At 36.7% G+C, this 20,502-nt stretch overlaps 1 protein-coding gene across 1 annotated transcript in view; it reads right to left on the reverse strand.

Moving 5' to 3' along the window:
- The window catches only part of LOC130464091 (uncharacterized), a 30,305-nt gene extending 10,859 nt beyond the window's left edge, over positions 1-19,446 (reverse strand). The window contains exons 1-5 of the mRNA XM_056833496.1: positions 19,036-19,446; positions 18,054-18,112; positions 17,894-17,948; positions 17,639-17,703; positions 16,868-16,931 (exon numbers count right to left, since the gene is read on the reverse strand). Coding sequence (XP_056689474.1) covers positions 16,868-16,931; positions 17,639-17,703; positions 17,894-17,948; positions 18,054-18,112; positions 19,036-19,446 — 654 coding nt within the window. The remainder of the gene's footprint in view (positions 1-16,867; positions 16,932-17,638; positions 17,704-17,893; positions 17,949-18,053; positions 18,113-19,035) is intronic.
- Between the last annotated feature and the right edge of the window lie 1,056 nt (positions 19,447-20,502).

A 20,502-nucleotide genomic window follows, 5' to 3' on the forward strand; every position in this document is an offset into this window, starting at 1 on the left:
TGCGACATTCATTTCCTCAGCCGTTTTTGTCTGTTGCAATGCTTTCCTTCTAATTATTTAAATCAGAGTTTCAGTTCCCTTCTCACAGAAAATCATACACACCGGGAGGTAGCGCGACCGCATTCTGTTCTACTGCACCGGGAGGTAGCGCGGAATCGTCTTTTAGGACAGTGGGTGTCCACGACGCAACAATTGTTCTTCGTTCAGTTCATCGAATCAGATAAGTTTGTTCTAATTTTCGCTTTTATCGCAACAGATTCTAATTAAATAAATTAGTATCCTAATAGGATTCCAAGTCCTTTTCCATAACTCTATAAATAGGTTCCTAGGGTCACATATTTACATAGAGAATTGAAGTATTCAAAAGTAAGATTTTCAAGAAAAAATCAGCCACAAACACATGCCTATTAGCCGAAAATCCTAGTACCTTAAGGGCGATTCTAGTTGGTCAAGCTTAAGGCGGATCCGGACGTGCTGTGGACTATCTACGGAGGGACGACACTTGGAGTCCTAAAGACTTGTTCTTGTTCGGTTCGGGCGCAGCTAGGGAGGACACGCTACAAAGTGTATGCATCTGAATTATGCTAAATGATTATGTGTAAATAATATGTTTCCTCGCATTAAGGTTTTCCGCATGATTTATGTTTTGTCATATGTATCTTAACCTAACAGTGGTATCACGAGCTTCTTATTATTTACATAATCTAAATTGCATGACATGGTTAAATTTTACAAATTTGCAAAGAATTAAAAGGGGTGATTAATTTTCGTAATTGTTAATTAATTGCAATTTGCGTTTATTTAATTATATGTGCGCAGTTTTTCGGCATTTTATTCGTTACTCAACCAAATCGAGTGATTTTTGTGTCAATTCCGCATGTAAAAGGCATTCTTAAATTTTGACAAAAATAGTTTTTTCCGGCCGAACCCAGAATTCCCAAATTCGAAGCCTAACTATGAATTTTCGGAGGTTTTAGTTTTTCGAACGCAAAAGTTTGTCAATTTAAGATGTTAAATTGAATATTTGCGATTTTTGTTGATAAATCTTGAGTTTTTTGATTGACCTACAGTATATGTTTAACAACTTTGAATGCCTAGACTTGTTAGTTATACAACCTAATTTGTAATTATGATTAATTTGTTGAAATTCGAATAATTTAGAATTGATTTGTTTTTCATAATTAATTAATAATTTAATTAGGTATCCATGATTAAAATCCACCACAAAAATTGTTAATTTACGTTAAATTTTTAATTTTTATGACCTAGATTTGAATCCATGTTAATCGGAAATTAATTGATTAATAAATTTTCGATTTTTCGCCCTAAAATTATGAAATTAATATGATTTATTAATTTGTCATTAATTTTGAATTAAAAATTTTAAATTTTTATGTAACACGCCCATAAATCTTGCACGCACAAAGCAATGGACGCTACGTGTTACCCTTAAGGGGTGTTGTATAGTGCGGGCACGCGACGACGAGCAAGGGAGCTCGTCGCCCGTGCGGTACAATGCAGCGAGCAAGGGCAATGGCGCACGAGCACAAGGCAGCACGCTCCCCTTGTGTCGAGTGCCGTGTGCAGCGTGGGCGAAGGGGCAAGGGCGAAGGCATTGGCGCAAAGCCAGGCGAGCAGCCGCGTGTGGGCAGCGAGCATGCTGCTCCACAGCGCGCGCTGCAGCGCCCAGCAAAGCATCCAGACGCGTCGAAGCGAGCGGACTGCGCGTAGCGTGGCCTGGGCTTGCTGCGTTGCGTGTGGCCTGCTCGCGTATGCCATACGATTAGTCGTGCGGGGCGATGCGGCCTCGTAGCTCGACGGGGCTTGGGCGCAAGCCCAAGTGCCTCGTCTTGAGACGATTGATACGTTTTGAATTTAAATTTGAATTTTCAGTTCGGAAATAATTTTATTTAATTTTGAAATTAATAATTTAAATTATTTTCTTGGGATTTAATTTTGAATATTATAATTATTATAAATTTTAATTTATACTAATTATTTTACTAAAATTAAACCTTGAATTGATTTAAATTCATTTAATTCAACTGAAAAATAAATTAGATAAATGGATTCGATTATAATTTTATATGAGCTTTAAATTTTAATTAAACTTGTATGTTTCCGGTTAGACTAGAAATACATTTTTATGTTTAAAATTAGTAAAGCATATAAAGTTATTGGTTTAAGTGGGAGCCTTTAGTCATAAACTCTTGATTAGGTCTACAAATCTTTTAAGGTTAAAACAACTTGATTAGAATTAATAAGGACTGAATAATTGGTAGATTATTGGTGCCCTTAATAAATTGCTGCAAATATTTATGTGATGCAAACAACGTGTTTTTTTACTAACCAGCTATGTGGGCCATTCATGATAATGAATGGGTGAATGGTATATATTGTATTTGTACTGTTTTGCAGGTTATGAAGTGACTAGTATGGCACAAATAGGATAGAAAATATGGTCTGCGTACCATTAATTTGAATGTAATTGGTCTAAAGCACCAATTTTTTTTTTTCAATTCAAAAATGGTCTGCGAACCATCAAATAGTTGTAATTAGTTTAATTGTAGCTTATCCTATTTGAAGAAAATGGCGCCTCCCACGGTGATATTCAAGACGGAGTTTCCAATCCATTTTCAAGATGGACTTTGAAGTTGAAGCTTCAAGATGAAGTCTGGCCATACTAGATCACAATTATCTTATGCATGCTTTAAGTTATTTATTACTTTTAAATTTGTCTTAAATATGCATGAGATTGTGGCTTGATTATGTTGCATGATTAAGGATTTTAGTTCACTTAAAATCTAACCAACATAGTAAGACCCTTAAGTTCCAAACTTAAAAATTGAGTTAAAAGGTGCCATGCCAAAATAACACTTACTTGGATATCCTTTACATCGATTTTAGTAATAGGTTTCCGCCATAGCTAGGTGTTACTTATCGATACTAAAGGGGTAAGGTACACAAATAATTGTGAGTACATGTTAGTTTTGGTGAAACTCAATGATATAAGTAAGGAGTCCTTTTATGTCGTGGCAAAATCGATAGGTTTACCTAATAAGTTCTTAGACGTACCTATCAACCAAGAGTAGTTTCTAGACTATTAGCAAAAGGCTTTTGCTTACCTAAAATGTTTTAGAATTGAGTCAAAATACATAATGTGCTTAATTCTTCAATGGTTTTAGGGTCTTGGAATCATTTTATTCACACCTGCCGGAACACATAACTCGAATAAAATGCTAATGACTTGTTTAAATTGCATGATTGCTTTAATTTTCAAGTTATTACTAATGATAAATGTTTAGACTTTGCATGCTTCAATGTATGTTTTAATTATTGTTTATAATTAAATATCTTGCACTGCAGTAAATCCGTTTAGAAAGGTAACAGTAAATTTCCTCGATTGGTAATGATTCCAAGAACGATTCACGGAAATGAGAGAAAATGAGCAATTTAAAATGTACGTTTCTTTTAGCGACTTTTATGGTTGTTTTCGAGTATCAAAGTCGAATGGAGAACCGATTGGTGCTTGTGAATTCAAAATACAATGTAGTTTTGAGATCATAAAGCATTGAGTTTAAACGCTCAGCTTTACCAATGGTTAACAACCTAAAATCTTTTTCCATTTAATTCTCGAATGAGTCTAGTCCCTAGACATTCGAATAGATAGATGCTTAGAGAACTTTAGAAGCTTCTGGTAAGATCATCTAGTTGAAAAAGAATATTAAACATAAATAAAATGGTAAGAACTTTGTTGGAGTGACATTGGACATGTCTAACAAAGTATAAAAGTCAACACTAGAGAATTCAATTCTTAAAACTATAAGAAAGGGTACAAGAAATAGGAAAACAAGGAACAAATGAAAGGAATTTACGATTCCGTTTCTACCTATAAGTTTATGTTTAAAGAGAAGTGACCTAGCAATCAAACTTCCTTGGTATCATATACCGCTTGAGGTTCTTACTTCGGGAATAACTCAAACAATGGAAGCTAGGATACACTAATAACCTACAAGTGGGAAATGAAGCATGGCAATGCTACATTAGTTGTAGGGTCATCTAGTTTGTTTTAAGTCCTTTCAAAGGCTGGAACGTAATGGCTATTTTGTTCCATAATCAGCATACCTAAATTTCTGCTTCTAACACAGAAAGACTCACATTCAGAAGAACAAAAACAATGCTTGTTTGTTTGTTTGTTTGTTTATTTGAATGAAATGGTCATTTATGGTTTGAGTTAATACGCTTGATTAAAACAAACAACTCTTTAACAATAAGAACTTTACTAGGTTCAAATCAATCTCTTGATTTGAGTTCCACTAATCTTTGGCATTGTTGCTTAGACCATATCAACAAGTTAACATTCAAAAGCTCTATTTTGATGGACTTTTGAAAGTTGATTGATTTCTAGATCATTCAAGACAAGCTAGTCTTACTTATTGAAAGTAACAAAAGATATTAAATATTGTTAGAACACCTAGAAAATAGAGTTCAAAGCTAAAGAAAGATATTATGACTTTATTATTTCACCTGGATTTGAGTCAAAATGGATTTATTTACTCAATGTGATATAAGTTTGAATCTGTTTGGCTAGTTCAAAGATTCAGAAGTATAAAATCCACTTGGCAATAAATCATAAAGATCTAGGTTAGATCATGTTGATGATTACTTAAGTCAAGAATGATCATCAATGATTGTGTGTTGTAATTTCACGATCTAGCTCCATAAGATATGGCATTTCTACGTTGGAATGATCGGAGTCAATTAGTACTTGATTCGATCAATGATGAATCATAAAGACTTTTCCTATAATTTCTAAAACAAGATGCTCAAATAACACCAAACTAAACCAAATTCGGCAAAGTTATTGAAAAGTAATTTCAGAATATCTTTTCATAATATATCTAAAGAGTTCCTAAACTCAGTGGGAGCTTAGTGTTTGTTATTCAACAAACTGAGGCCCAAGTATAGATATATGTTTCATTGTGATGAGACACAAGGGTATTGTTTCTACCACGAATTTTGAGAACATAATGTTTGTTTGCTCGAAATAATGTCCTTTTGGAGATTCGTTTCCAAATGACAAGTGGGAGAAAATAGACCTCGAAAGTTTTCGAGGCGAACAACAAACATAAACGGACATTCCGGAGGCTTTTCGAAGATCTTTAGAAAATCCGAACACATATTCTTTAAGGACTTTAGTAGTGGCTTTTAAAGAATAGACATCTCTTAGAAGACTTTACAAGTGCTTCAAGGAGAACAGAATATTCAAAGGACTTTCAAGTGGCTATTGATATTCTATTGTTTGATGTTCTATACCCAAGTAGGAATACAGTTCAAGTCACTGAAACTATGAGATTCTTCTATTAGATAGTGAAGAATCATGGAGTTCAGGTCACTGAAGCTATGCGATTCTTCTATTAGATAGTGAAGAAACCTACAACTTGTAGTCAAACTATTATCATGTAGATTAATGAGTTTGTGACTTGTAAGAAAGCTATGACGAAATATAGATTCCCTAAAATGGTTAGAGGCCATATATAGACTCAAAGTTTTAAATGGTTAGAGGCCATAAAACATAACCAATGTTTTGATGACAAAATTGAAATTTTGTTGATTTGCAAGAATAGTTTCACACCTATTGGTTGCAAGTTTGTTTTAAGGATAAAACCATCAAACATGGAATTGTGTTCACACACAAAGCTAGATTAGTTGCTAAAGGTTACGAGAAAATTCACGGCGTGGATTGTGTTGAAGCCTCATGCAAAATCGTAATGCTTAAGTCTATAATTCAAGCAATGATTGCATATTGGTACATATGGCAATTGGATGACAAAACGTATTCCTCAATCAAATGTTGGAAGAAAACTATGTACATGGCATGGCATAAGATTTGTGGATCCAAATAATGCTTGAAATGAATGCTAGCTTATGAAATCTAAGTACAGATTTAAGCAAGCAATTGGGAATTGGATTTGTATTTTAGTGAAGCTAATAAGTATTTTAGTTTCATAAAATGTACATGATTCTTATAGATATATAAGAAGTTTAGTGGGAGTACATAAAAACTTAATTTGTCCTATGTGTATCACACACATATCTCTCTATTGTGAAATAACATTCAAATGCTAATGACTTAGGTTTGAAATTATTCATCAATGATGGACCAAGGAGAAACTTAGTACATACTGGGTATTAAGATCTATTTACAAAGATCTTATGATATTGTTTTGGATTAAGTAATGGCATTTACTAAATCAAACACGAAAGACTCCATTGGAGATATTCGACCCATATGAATAAATCTAAGTAAAGGATGTTTGAACTATGTATAAGCGTTTACTAAGTTAAACATCAAAGAGTCTAAATTAGATTCTTAACCTATATTATATGTCAAAAATTAGCTGGAATTAGTATCTACTGAAACTAGATGAGCTAAAGTTACATGAATAGAATTCAATTGGGAATTATTCTGCAAAAGAATTTATCATGTGTGATATAATACGAGGATTGCCAAAAACGTATCGTATGGCTTTAGGCATGACGAACATATACCAGTCTCTATTGATCTAAGTGAAATCAGGAAAAACTTATGGTACTTGAAAAGGTACATAGGAATAGTTCTTGATTCAAGGAAATAAAGATATGCTAAATATTGATGCTACACGCATAAACACTGGCAAAGGATCAAGCAAGATTCCATTGGAGTTAACCATTGGCAAGGACGAGCTATAGAGCATCGTGTTTTGAAAATGGCAACATGGGTTGGAGACCATGAGTTGTTGCGTGGGAAATTAAAATATTAATTTCTATGTTCCAAAGATACAGCTGGAAAGTCTTCCCCATATCTGTGAACGGCTTGGATAAGTAAATCCAAACAAAGCATCACTAGCAACCTAAACAGTTGAAGTAAAAGTACTTATTGCATAAGAAGCAATAAAACAGAGTTGTTTATATTAATGAGTTCTTCATTGAACTTGGGAAGATCACATGTATGTTGACTTAATGGTTCTTCATTGCAAAATGCGTAGAACCACTAATGTAGCAAGAAAGACTAGATCACCAAATAAACATACTCAAAAGATCTTATCATCATATCTCGAAGAACATTCGATGAAAAGGATATTAAGATTGGCAAAGCATGATAACTAAACCTATGCAACAAGTGAGAAGCAACACTCACGTTGTAGCACTGGAAATCAAGCATAGCTTTGAATTCCATGAACTGTTTTAAAGATGGGTTTGAGGCCCATGGTTGTAAAACAATGGGGTTGAACATTTATCATATATGAAATGTATTTTCATATTCCATTTAATCATGGTTTAGTGTTAAATGATGAGTCCCTTCAATTTGACGAAATATTCAAGATAGACTGTCAGGACCAGTCCTGTGACTAAGAAATGTCTATCAAGTGCACTTGAAAGTCAAAAGTTGAAAATGGTCCCTGGTCGGAGTTTTCTATAAAGATGGACGCATAGAAAACGTTAGACGACTAGAATGCAAGATGACTAGTAGTTCTGTTTCTTGAACTATGTGGACATGGCAATGTCATAATCATTTTCATAGATACTGAAGGAAATAATGCCCTTGGTCCAAGTATGCATATAATGTTAAGTCTAATAAATGCGGTTCAGTATTAATTAAACAAGTTAATAATTCAGTGAGATCAAGTGAGCTGAATGCCTAGCTAGAGGCCGCTTCAGTTCAAGTGGAATTAATAATATTAAATCCACAGCTTACTCTTGACTGAAACCGTAGGGTCACACAAATAGTACGTAAACGGATCAAGTATTTAATGGCATTAAATACTCCATTTATGGATATTCGGAATCGACGGATCTCGGTTTCAGTGGGAGCTAAGATCGTCAAAGGTAAGAAATAAATACTCTGGAAACGATGATATTGCCGGAAACGGAAATATGGATCGTATCGGAAATATAAATATTATCCAAGTCGTAGATGTTGCCGGAAACGGAAACATGGTACGTATCGGAAAATATTAATGGAAATGGAAATATTGCCGGAATCGGAAATATTGCCGGAAACGGAAATATTGTCTGAATCGGAAATATTATCGGAATCGGAAAATAATTTCGGAAACGGAAATATTAAATATTTGTTCGAAACGGAAAGTAATTCCGGAATCGGAAATGTTAAATATTGTTCGTATCGGAAATGAATTCCGGAATCGGGAAATTAATCGGAAGCGCGTCGTACGAATTAGCATCGGACGAGCTTGCTAGACGAAGGCCCAGCACGAAGCAAGGCCCACGTCCAGCAAGGGAAACGCGCGCCACAACACGCCAGCCCAAGGCTGCGCCAGGCCCACCGCAAGGCAGGCCCAGCGCGCGCCCAAGGCTGCGGCAGTCGTGGGCTCCGTGGCAATTGGGCTGCGTTGCTCGGGCTGTGCGCGAGCGCGCATGGCGCCCCTCGTGGGCCTTGGTCCAAGTATGCATTTAATGTTAAGTCTAATAAATGCGGTTCAGTATTAATTAACAAGTTAATAATTTAGTGAGATCAAGTGAGCTGAATGCCTAGCTAGAGGCCGCTTCAGTTCAAGTGGAATTAATGATATTGATCCACAGCTTACTCTTGACTGAACCCGTAGGGTCACACAAATAGTACGTAAACGGATCAAGTATTTCATGGAATTAAATACTCCATCTATGGATATTCGGAATCGACGGATCTTGGTTTCAGTGGGAGCTGAGATCGTCAAAGGCAAGAAATGAATACTCCGTAAACGATGATATTGTCGGAAACGGAAATATGGATCGTATCGGAAATATAAATATTATCCAAGTCGTAGATGTTGCCGGAAACGGAAACATGGTACGTATCGGAAAATATTATTGGAAATGGAAATATTGCCGGAATCGGAAATATTACCGGACACGGAAATATTGTCAGAATCGAAAATATTATCGAAATCGGAAAATAATTTCGGAACTGGAAATATTAAATATTTGTTCGAAACGGAAATTAATTCCGGAATCGGAAATATTAAATATTGTTCGTATCGGAAATGAATTCCGGAATCGAGAATTTAATCGGAAGCGTATCGTACGAATTAGCATCGGACGAGGCCTGCCAGACGAAGGCCCAGCACGAAGCCGGGCCATCGCCCAGCAAGCCAAAGCGCACCAAACACACGCTGCCAAGCCACGCCAGGCCCAGCAATGGCCTTGGCGCGCGCGCGGGGCTGCGACAAAGTGGGTTGGCGCTGTGCGTGGGCCGCAAGGCCTGCGTGCGGTGCTAGCGTATCACTCGAAGTGTGTTACTCGAATCCTAAAGCTACTGGGATTCGTCATATGATTAAATCCTAATCCTAATAAAGATAGAATTTGTTTAATAGAGTTTTAATAAGATTCTAATTAAATAAATTAGTATCCTAATAGGATTCCAAGTCCTTTTCCATAACTCTATAAATAGGTGCCTAGGGTAACATATTTACATAGAGAATTGAAGTATTCAAAGGTAAGATTTTCAAGCAAAAATCAGCCACAAACACTTGCCTATTAACCGAAAATCCTAGTACCTTAAGGGCGATTCTAGTTGGTCAAGCTTAAGGCGGATCCGGACGTGTTGTGGACTATCTACGGAGGGACGACACTTGGAGTCCTAAAGACTTGTTCTTGTTCGGTTCGGGCGCGGCTAGGGAGGGCACGCTACAAAGTGTATGCATCTGAATTATGCTGAATGATTATGTGTAAATAATATGTTTCCTGGCATTAAGGTTTTCCGCATGATTTACGTTTTGTCATATGTATCATAACCTAACAGTTGATTCTCTACTTCATTTTGAAATTCTCTGAATTTATCAAACGATTCAGACCTGTGCTTCATTAAGTAAATATATCCATATCTACTGAAGTCGTCCGTAAACGTTATGAAATAGCTGAACTCACCTCTAGCTTTCGTACTCATAGGTCCACATACGTCCGTATGTATTAGCCCTAGTAGTTCGCTTGCTCTTTCTCCCACCTTTGAGAAAGGTTGCTTTGTCATTTTGCCAAGTAAACAAGATTCGCATTGATCAATCTTCTCTAAGTCCAATGATTCTAGAATTCCTTTCCGTTGAAGTAATTCCATGCGCTTTATGTTTATATGGCCTAATCGACAATGCCACAGAAATATGAGATCTGAATCACCAGTTTTAGCCTTTTTGGTATTTATGTTATAAATGTGTTTGCTCGTATCTAGTACATGAAGACCTTTTTTCTTGTTGTGCTAACCCATAAAACATTCCATTCAAAGCAAAAGAACAACTATTGTCTTTAAATTGAAAACTAAAACCTTTAAAATCCAAACTTGAAACGGAAATAATGTTTCTGGTGATACTAGGAACATAGTAACAGTTTTCTAGTTCCAAAACAAACCCACTAGGCAAAGAAATAAAATAAGATCCTACGGCTAATGCAGCAATCCGTGCTCCATTTCCCATGCGTAGATCCATCTCGCCTTTATCAAGCTTTCTACTTCTCCTTAGTCCCTGCGAATTGGAACATAAGTGTGAGCCACAACCAGTATCTAATACCCAAGAAGTAGAATTAGCAAGATTATAATGTATAACATATATACCTGAAGTAGAAGCAACGTTCCGTTCTTCTCATCTTCCTTCTTCTTCAAGCAATCCCTCTTCCAATGCCCCTTCTTCTTGCAGTAGAAGCATTCAGAGTCGGCAGGAGAACGAGTCACCCTTTTCTGTTTACCAGAACTGGTGCCGTTGCACTTGGATGAGGGCGAAGCCTTGCTCTTACCTTTCTTGCCCTTATTCTTGCCTGATTTCTTGAAGTTCTTGCCCTTACGCACCATAAGCATATCGTGCTTGTTCTCTTGCTTGAACGTCTTTTCAGCGGTTTTCAGCATACCGTGAAGCTGAGTAAGAGATTTCTCCATGCTGTTCATGTTGTAATTCAACTTGAACTGATAATAGCCATTATGAAGCGAATGGAGAATGATGTCAATAGCCATTTCATTTGAGACGTCAGAATCTAGAGCTCTCATGTTCTCAAAGAGTCAAATCATTTTAAGAACATGTGGGCTCACTGGTTCTCCTTTCTTGAGCTTAGTCTCAAGGATCAACCTCTGAGTCTCGAATCTTTCCATTCTGGCTTGGTTCTGAAAGATGTTCTTCAACTCCGAGATGATTTGGTAAGCATCCGAGTTAATGAACGTTTTCTGAAGTTCAGGACTCATGGATGCAAGCGTCACACATTTAACTTCCCTGTTGGCTCGAATCCAACGATTAAGGGCAGCTTGAGTTACCTCTGGCCCAGCCTCTTCCGGTAACTCTTCCTCAAGGACATATTCCTTTTCCTCATGCATAAGAACTATTTGTAAGTTCCTTTGCCAGTCGAGGAAATTGTTGCCATTTAACTTCTCTTTGTCGAGAATTGAACGCAGATTGAAAGTGTTATTGTTTGCGGCCATTTGATTACTACAATCGAAAAGAATTTGCAATAAATAACCATTCATACAATTCAATAACTTTGAAATAAAAGCAAACATGCAATCATTAAAGCTATTAAAACATTTCATTCATGCAAAAGCAAAAACATGGTCCAATATGAATGAAACGATTCCAAGACCCCAAAAGTCCTAAATCCTTAAGCAGCTTTAGCATGTCTTAAGTAGTTTAAGATTTTAGGTAAGCAACCTATTGCTAATAATCTCCAAATTACTATTGGTTAATAAATTAATGCCATAATTTATCCCATTGCCACAACATAATGCCATTGTTGTTTGAGTTGTAACCACAATCAACGTGCTCCTTTAGGACGCCTTACCACCTAAGTCATCTAAAATAGCACCTCGCTTTAGCGTAAACCTACTATCTTAGATCCCTAGATTTTTGTAAGTGCTTGATTTGGAAGGCAATTTTTAAACTCAATATTACTTGGACCTAGTTGTTTCTATGATGGTTCGATTATTTAGTGAACTTAATCTAATCTATTCATATGAAACAACCTGTTCATGCAAAGCATACATACATTCATACATTCACGCATAATATATATATAGCAGTGCATAAATAAATGGTGATCTAGTATGGCCCAAAACATCTTGTCTTGAAGCATCCAATCTTCATCACCTCCTTGTTAGCTTGGCATCGTCTTGAATCTTCGTTCAAATGCTAACTTAAAGTTCTAAACTTAGAAATACTTGAAAATAATAAAATTACATTAGACCATATTTAAAACCTTACATTCAAAGATAGAACGGTACGCAGACCGTATTTAACTATCCTAAATTGGCCATACTAGTCACTTGGAGTACCTGCATTACATAAAATATATATTCTATGCATTCACCCATTCGTGTGCTAAAACGAATGGCCCATATTAATATTCAAGTATTTACGTGAATTAATTAAAATTCACGTTCACATAAACGCGTCCTAAAAGATTAATCAATTTCCAAATTATTAATCCTTATACTTTATTCTAATTAAAATTGAATTTAATTGAAATAATGCGACCTACGAAAATAATTATTTCATTTTAATTTCACTTAGTGGCTCCCACTCAAACCAATAATTAATCCGGATAATTAATTATGAAATATTAAATTAAAACTCGCGGCCCGGCCCAAGCAAATAAAATATTAAATTAAATATCCCGTTAGCCCAAATTAATGCAAATATACGAAGCCCAACGAAATAAACAATTTTCAACGAAAAAAGTCCGATTATGTACTTGCACTTGGCTTGCGCCCAGCCCAATCCCTTGCGTGTGGCCCATGAGGCGCACGAGCAAGCTCGCACACCCCAGGCCTTCGCGCGCGCGCGTGCCCGCAGTTGTCGCTTCCCCTGCGCTGCGCCGTTGTGCCTTAGTGCGCTGGACGTCGCATGGCCCCGCAAGCAATGCCTGCCCCTTCCTCGCCCAGCGCGCACGAGGCACGCAACACGCTTGCTGCTGCCCGTGTCGCTGCGGCTCGACCAATGCATAGCAGCCCGTATGACTCGACGAGCCATACGTCCACCACACTTGTGTTCGTGCCTTTGGTTCGTGATACGGACCAACTTAATTAAAATAAATTTAATTTCACGAACTTGCATTAATATTATTTTTCAAAAAATTACGATTTTTTTTTCCGAAAAACAACGATTTTTAACGCTTTAATAAACTCCAACGACAATCCAATTTCGTAAAATTATTAAATCAAGGGCTAACAATATTCAAACTTTTAAGAACGAACGAATGAACATTAAAGTTTGAACTTTTAATTAATAAAATCCGAAGCTTTAAATCGTTCATTAACATTTAAATTTCAGATTTTTAATAATTTGGTTTAAGTGCGATTAAAATTATCGAAACCATTCAAAATTTTAATCCAATAATTTTTAAAATTAGCCACTGACCCATGAAATCATATCCCCTTTCCCAATTAACCGAATTATCAAACCAAAATTAATTAAAATTCAATTAGGGTTTCTAATTTTACGAATTGAGGAAAGGCAAAATTACGGTTTATACTTATCGGAAAAATCTGAAATGTTTACCATAGATCAAGAATATACCTAGCAACATTTTGTCAAAATTTCAAGCAATTCCGATTATTTTAGGTCGACCTTTTAATTGAATTACTGTCCGACACTTTTAATTTTTAATGAAAAATTAACAAAAAACGCCCAACAAACGATACTTCGAGGCCTGTTTTTGCAATTCTGTTCTCATGAGTTGATCTTAGAAAATCCTTTTCAATCAGATTAGGGTTTTAAAACTCGAAAAAACGAATATTTTTGATTTCGGACCTGATTATTACGCAATTCATCCAATAATTCGTAAAATTCCGAAAATTCAACAAAAATTCAAAATTTTCACAGATGCAAAAACAATAAAATCATGATAATTCATGCTTTGAATACATAAGGCTCATGATACCACTGTAGGGGAATACAGTTAAACATAATAACATGTGCGGAAACAATCCCCAAAGCCAGGAAACATGTATAAAGCACAGATTAAGAAAACTTACATCCGAAGCGTGTTTTCCACAATAATATGTCAACGAACACGAACAAAGAACTCCACTTGTTGTTCCTCTACTTGGTTCGCCGACACGTTCAGATCCGTCTTGATTATCGTAGCTTAGACAATCGATCAAGATACTTTGCTTTTGGGATGAACACACTTTGGAGGCACAGAGAGAATTAGGGTTCTCTGTTTTCTCCTAGAGTTGTGTGTATTGTTTTATGATTAGTTGGAAAAGAGGTTAGAAGGTTATTTACATAACCTTACTAACCGACCAAGCCTTGAGGAAAGGCCAGCTAGCAAGCCCCGCGCGCCATCACACGGACACGCACAGCAAGCTGGGCCGTGGGCCGCGCTGCTGCTGCTGTGTCGTGGTCTCGGCCCGCACGCGCACAACTCCTTGGTATGGGCCTCGCTGCTGCGTTGTGTTGCTTGCTTGCCTATCGCACGCGCGCGCCCATGTGCCTTGAGTGCTTCGTGCACTCGGCTCGTGGGCCGCTCCTCGTATTCGCGATTTAATATATTTCCTATATATTATTTATCGTTTCGTATACAACGAATCACCGTCGTACGATACGATTTATTCGTCTCGCCTAGCTTACAAATATTCGCGATACGATATACGATTCCGATGCAAGGTCGTATCGTATAATACGTTTCCAACTTAATTCTCGAAAAGCTATTAAATGAATTTCCGATCTTTTAATCCGGAGATCTGTTACGTGTCATTGGTGTGAGCTTGTTGGTTCAGTCAAGAGTAAGCTGTGAGTTCAATATCCATTAGAACTCACTGATCGGAAGCATTGCTGCAGCTAGCTGTTCCGATCACTTGATCTCACTGAATTAATTTTTCGCAATTAATCTGAACCTTGGTATTAGACTTAATGCACCTTGGGTGAATGACATATTTCCTTCAAAAGGCACATTCATGTTTCATCTTGCAAACCTGTACAACATAGGCATAGATGTGTAAGTATATATCAAAGGTGTGGACTAACTAACGTTAGGGTAACGAGAGGAGAATGGTAATAACTGGCGTGCAAGATCTGTTGTTCTAGCAATTATAGATTTTGGTGTAATTCAAGTTATACAAAAATAACTTTTGTGTACATCAAGAAAATCAGTGGTTCGGTTTGTCGACTCAATTGTGCACGTCAACAAATATTTTAAGAAAATCAATAACTCTGCACGTTGTGTGAATACGCATGCATGTATACAACATAGATGATAGTAAATTTGATACATGCTATAAAAGTGTAACAAGCAAGGCATTTAATAGGAAGCTAAGATACTTTAGTGTGTGCTAATTAACCTAGCAGGCTCACGTTTTTAACTCTCCACGCATAACAGACCTGGAATAATATTAATTATTGTAAAGTGTAACCACAAGCAGCCGAGCAGTAAACTAATATGTGAGTTTGTTTGCCAAATAAAATACACTTTCATGTCTTAAATAACACACAACTTCAATGAAACCTTGCTGTTAACTGTAACTTTACACAATAACATGCTTCTATACATTGGGATGGATCACATAATTGCTAGGACTAGCAGATCTGTACTGAAACAACTATAAGCAAGTATAAACACAAGTCCAAATTATGAGCAAAAGAATTTATTGCATCTTGAGTTGAGGCAAATATGGTATTAAATTACTACTACACATGAAAAGAATGCAGGCAAAAAACCTTCATGATTAATGCTAAAAGGTCAAAAAAAAAGAAAGAACGTTAAGGAATAAATCTGATATACCTGACTGAAGGGAGAAAGTGCTACTAGTTAAGGAAGGGACGCTTTTATCCTTTGGACAAACAAAAATTCAATGTTATATAAAGCATGTGGAATTTAGGTTAAAAAACGGGTGGTAAACCAGAAAGCAGTGGCTGAACGAAGAAAAGGAGGTGTAATAACCAGTGATTGTCCTTGAAACGGTGGACTAAACAATAACAACTTTATGGAGCCATACATTACCTCTGTCAAAGGCTTTTACAGCACACTTTATTAAGCTATTGAAGTACAGATATAGTAGTATTTTAAGCCATAGGAAAACTGTAGTATCTATTTTCAAAATCTGAAGTACATGAATGTATGCATGGAAGACCAATTAAATACCCAGGTTATCCATTTTTTTGGGCAATTTTAGTTCCATTTGAGGAGTGAAACAATGCAAAATACGTGGCTGGTTTTCACCTACTCATACTTGCCATTATTATAATAGGGGAACAGGGACAAATTATATGGTAAGCAAATAAAGTACACAATTACACAATGGAAGTAGGCATAATATTCTGCTGACCAGAAGTATTTAACAGAAACTAATGGTACTTTAGAAGCATTATATAAAAGCACAGGAGATCATAAATGATTTCCATGTAAAAGACATGTAATAGAACACAATACCAATGGCGTAAAAAGAATGAACGGTGCTGTGAATAGGCATGCATGCATACGCTGCTACTTCCGACAACATGTGGGATGTGAAAATGGTACAACCACCCAAAAGACGTCCATAAAGGCTGAGGCATCAATGTTCCCTTAACCGGAAGGCAATAGTACATCACAGTGTAGTGATCATTAGTTGGAGAACCAAGATTGAAAGCAACGGAAACTCTTGTGCCATCTGAAATCAATATTAATTTAATTTATTGGAGTCCATATATTTGTGAATAACAAGCCCAAAACTAATCTCAAGGAGGAAAAACAAAACACTTTAAAAAAAGTCAACTCTTCACTGCATAACGGCAATCACACATAGGATAACGAATGAACCGGATCTTGTAAATCGTGAGCTGAGAAACCAATCTCATCAAGCAGAACATGATAATGTGTTGGCCTAGTTGTTAAGTGAATGATTTAGAACTATAGAACTAAAAAGAAAGCACTTTCTTTTAACCTCTTTTATCTGATCCAGTTCAATATTTAGGACTTGACTGAACTGAGATTCACTGACATTATCCCTGAGAAGCATAAAGGTAAACTTATAATTACCAACTATCACTTAGCTCATATATTACACTATATTAAGTAGTTCCCGTTGCAGAATTTTTTTTTGGTAATCCTTTGATGATTTTGAGCATAAATGATCATGTAAGAATATTATATCTTCCTTACTTCCACATGTATTTTCTTTCAATGTAGAGAGGTAATGGGATAAAAGTAACCGAATAGGTAAACAAATAGTAAAAGTCAAATAAAATTAAAATCCAGTCGCAAATGTTTAACAACGGCATTATTTGAGAAAAAGACTCAATTTCTAAGAATTACCGAGTATAGAGTACAGCTGGTATGTTTCTTTACCTAAATATAATTAAAATAATTAGAGTAGGAACCTTTGAAACCAAAGGTTTGTTTGTGTAAAAGAGAATGACTGAGGTATTTATTCCACTAAATTCCTTCATTTATAGATTCTCTAGTGTTTTATACAATGAAGTATAATATCCATAACTAAAGATGTTTAGACTTCAGTTGTCTAAAAACATGCATAGTTTTTAGCCAAATAGCTAAAAGGTGACAACAAAACATTTTGTGGAAAACATGGATATGTGAACATCCATATAAACATAGAGCACCAAGAGTACAAGAAATAAAGGGAAAGAATACAACCTATAACATTGGAAATAATTCTTCAAAAATAAACATCAAAAACAGATGTTAACAACAACACATCAAAATGTCAGAAGCAACAAGAAATATCACCACATCAGTAGGAAGCTCAAATACACTTTGGACCTGTCAACAAAAGTAGAAGAAGACTTCAGGACATATAACCCAACAAACTAAATAGGGAAGAGAAAACTGCAATGCATACCAAATCCATCACCATAGAACAACTGCACCGGAAAAGGCAATGATAGCAGAATTGAATTCACAACAACTGCACCCAACACACACACAAAAGAAGAAGCTCCAAACAACTAACCTCCTTAATTAACCCAATTTCTACTAATTTATAATCAGGAAGAAATTCAATAACACTGAAATAAACCTAACACAAATTAAGACAAAGTTCTACAACATAACTCGGCTTAATCTTTAACGCTCTAAGCGTGGAAATTTACATTGTAACCTTATTCTTTTACCTCCGTTTGTTTATACGCCCAGCAACAACAAGCTTATCACGAAGTTGCAGCATATCTCCCTGCAATGATAAATAGGACAATATAATACATTTAGTTAATAATTATCTAACGACATTTACAGTAGAATGAAAAACATGATAGATATGTCAGAATATGAGTGAGTGTAATAGATCACTACAAGTGGGAAGTGAAGGCCAAACAAAGTATTGAGTGCACAGACCCATGAGGCACACTTACATAGGTGTGGCGGATTATATAATACCAGCCAGCCGCAACACATCATATGAAATGACATTTTCAACATGAGTTCCAGTCTGTAGTTGTGGAGTGCCGGCTGAAAAGACAATAACCTAAGCTGATTGTCTTGCCCGTGACAAGGCCACATATAACTTCCCATGTGAGAAACACGGACGAGGGAAGTACACAACAACATAACTTAATGTTTGTCCCTGAGACTTGTTGATTTTCATTGCGAAGTTGAGTTTTAAAGGAATTTGTTTCCTTTGAAAGAGTATTGGGTACTTCGAAGAAGCAACAAGTCTTAGTTTAACACGAGGAATGATAACATGTTTGTGATTATCAGACACTGGATCAGGTTGGGGAAGAACCCTTCGCATATTAGCCTTGTACCATTGCATAGGCCGGGAGTTGGGAAAATATTTTGGATCAAATTACTAGGCTTCCCTTCTTTAATACAAGCTCATGAGGGATTATCCCACCAGGGCAGAGTGTGTTTATAAATTCTATAGGATAGAAATCACAGTTGTCATCAAGCATTGTGTCAAAGCTTTTATAGAGAAACAACTACCCTGGGAACTTTTGAATAAGGTCCGTGTTTATAGAGTCAACATCAACGTTCATGGGAGTCAGAATTTCCCTTGTTGTAAAGATGTCGGAGCTAAAGGTGTGAAGGTCAAGCTCGGGAAATGTAAGAGTGGTTAGGTCTGTAATGGGATCCTTGCCTTCCTCAAGAGGTTACAACCTCACTCAGCAAGCAGACAAGGCTATTGTTAATAGTTTGTAGCTCTCCATTACCCAATGCAAGTAAGAACTCGGAGAAGGCTGGATCTTCACGGGCGCGTATATTGTCTGTGAGGTGAAACTTTTTCAGCCTAGGCCAAAGGATAGAGCTGACTAACCTGACTATAACTGTTTCTCCTTGAGTTTTGCATGGCAGGACGAGAAGTACATGTCGTAAATCACCACCGAAAATAACAAGCTTACCACCAAATAACATGTTTTCATCACACAAGTCACGGAAAAGCAAATCTAAGGATTCAACGTTTTCTTTTCTTGCCATTGAAGCCTCGTCCCATATGATAAGAGACATAGCATGTATCAATGCAGCCAAGCTACCTTGTTTCAGGACATCACTAGCTAGGGAAGCTTCCATATCACTTGGTATTTTGGACCTGGAGTGGGTTGTTCTACCAATGGTATGTTGGCTGCAAAAATACCTGAAGTAGAATTGCAAGCATAATCTTTCCCATTAGTCGGACCTCTGCGTACAATGCGTTGTACAAAAACATTTTTCCAGTTCCACCAACCCATATATAAAGAATGCCCCACTCTTTTCTTTCTTCACATGGTCAATGATGGAATTGAAAGCTTCTTATTGGGCTAGGTTTAATCTAGCACGACAACTAATGCAATGTTCAGGTATTGGTGCAACTAATGCAATGTTCAGGTATTGGTGCATCTAGCGCATCAATTATGTCTTTGGTTATGGATACCTCAACATCTTGTGCCTCATTAAAGTGTTCAAGACCAAAAATTTTAAGGGATTTTCCCATATCTTCCAATCATTGCTCCACTGATCCGACAGTCAGGTGCTTCACCTTCGAATCTAAGTCCGGGAAGTGGCGCTTAAAATCCTTAGAAAGAGAATCATAGTATTTATCCTAGAGTGCATTCAGGTTAATTGGTTTGCCGAAAATGAGGACTGTTGCAAAGAGGCTACGCAAAGCAGTAGGCATTTGGACCTCACATGCCTCTGACAAACACAGATCAACAACTTCATATTCTTTAAGCAATCTGCGCTTCAAGGCCGCGACCTGAAAAGTTGCACATCGATAGCCATCAACTGTTAAGAGATCTTCAAATGATTTAGGGCTATGCACATGAACGAGCAGTAATATCAGGAAATAGCGCTCTCCTTCGGATGAAGCAATAAAAGCTAGCCTACCAATAACCATAGTCTTATTTTTCCTTAAAAGCCATTGTTTTGCAGCCACATCCCATCTGTACTTTTCGGTAAACCTCCCATATAGATAGCATGTACTATTCGGTGTTGCAATATTTTCTTTAAAGAACTCGGTGAGAGAAGTGTGAGACCATTTGTCAGTTGCAATGACAGAATCAAGCTGATCAAGAGGCCTGAGCTGAACTATCTACATGTTAGAAAGGTGGACCTGGAGAGTTAACACAACTGGATGCATTTCATACAGAT

The sequence above is a fragment of the Spinacia oleracea genome, chromosome 1 (genome assembly GCF_020520425.1).
Source record: "Spinacia oleracea cultivar Varoflay chromosome 1, BTI_SOV_V1, whole genome shotgun sequence".
Taxonomy (NCBI): Eukaryota; Viridiplantae; Streptophyta; class Magnoliopsida; order Caryophyllales; family Amaranthaceae; genus Spinacia; species Spinacia oleracea.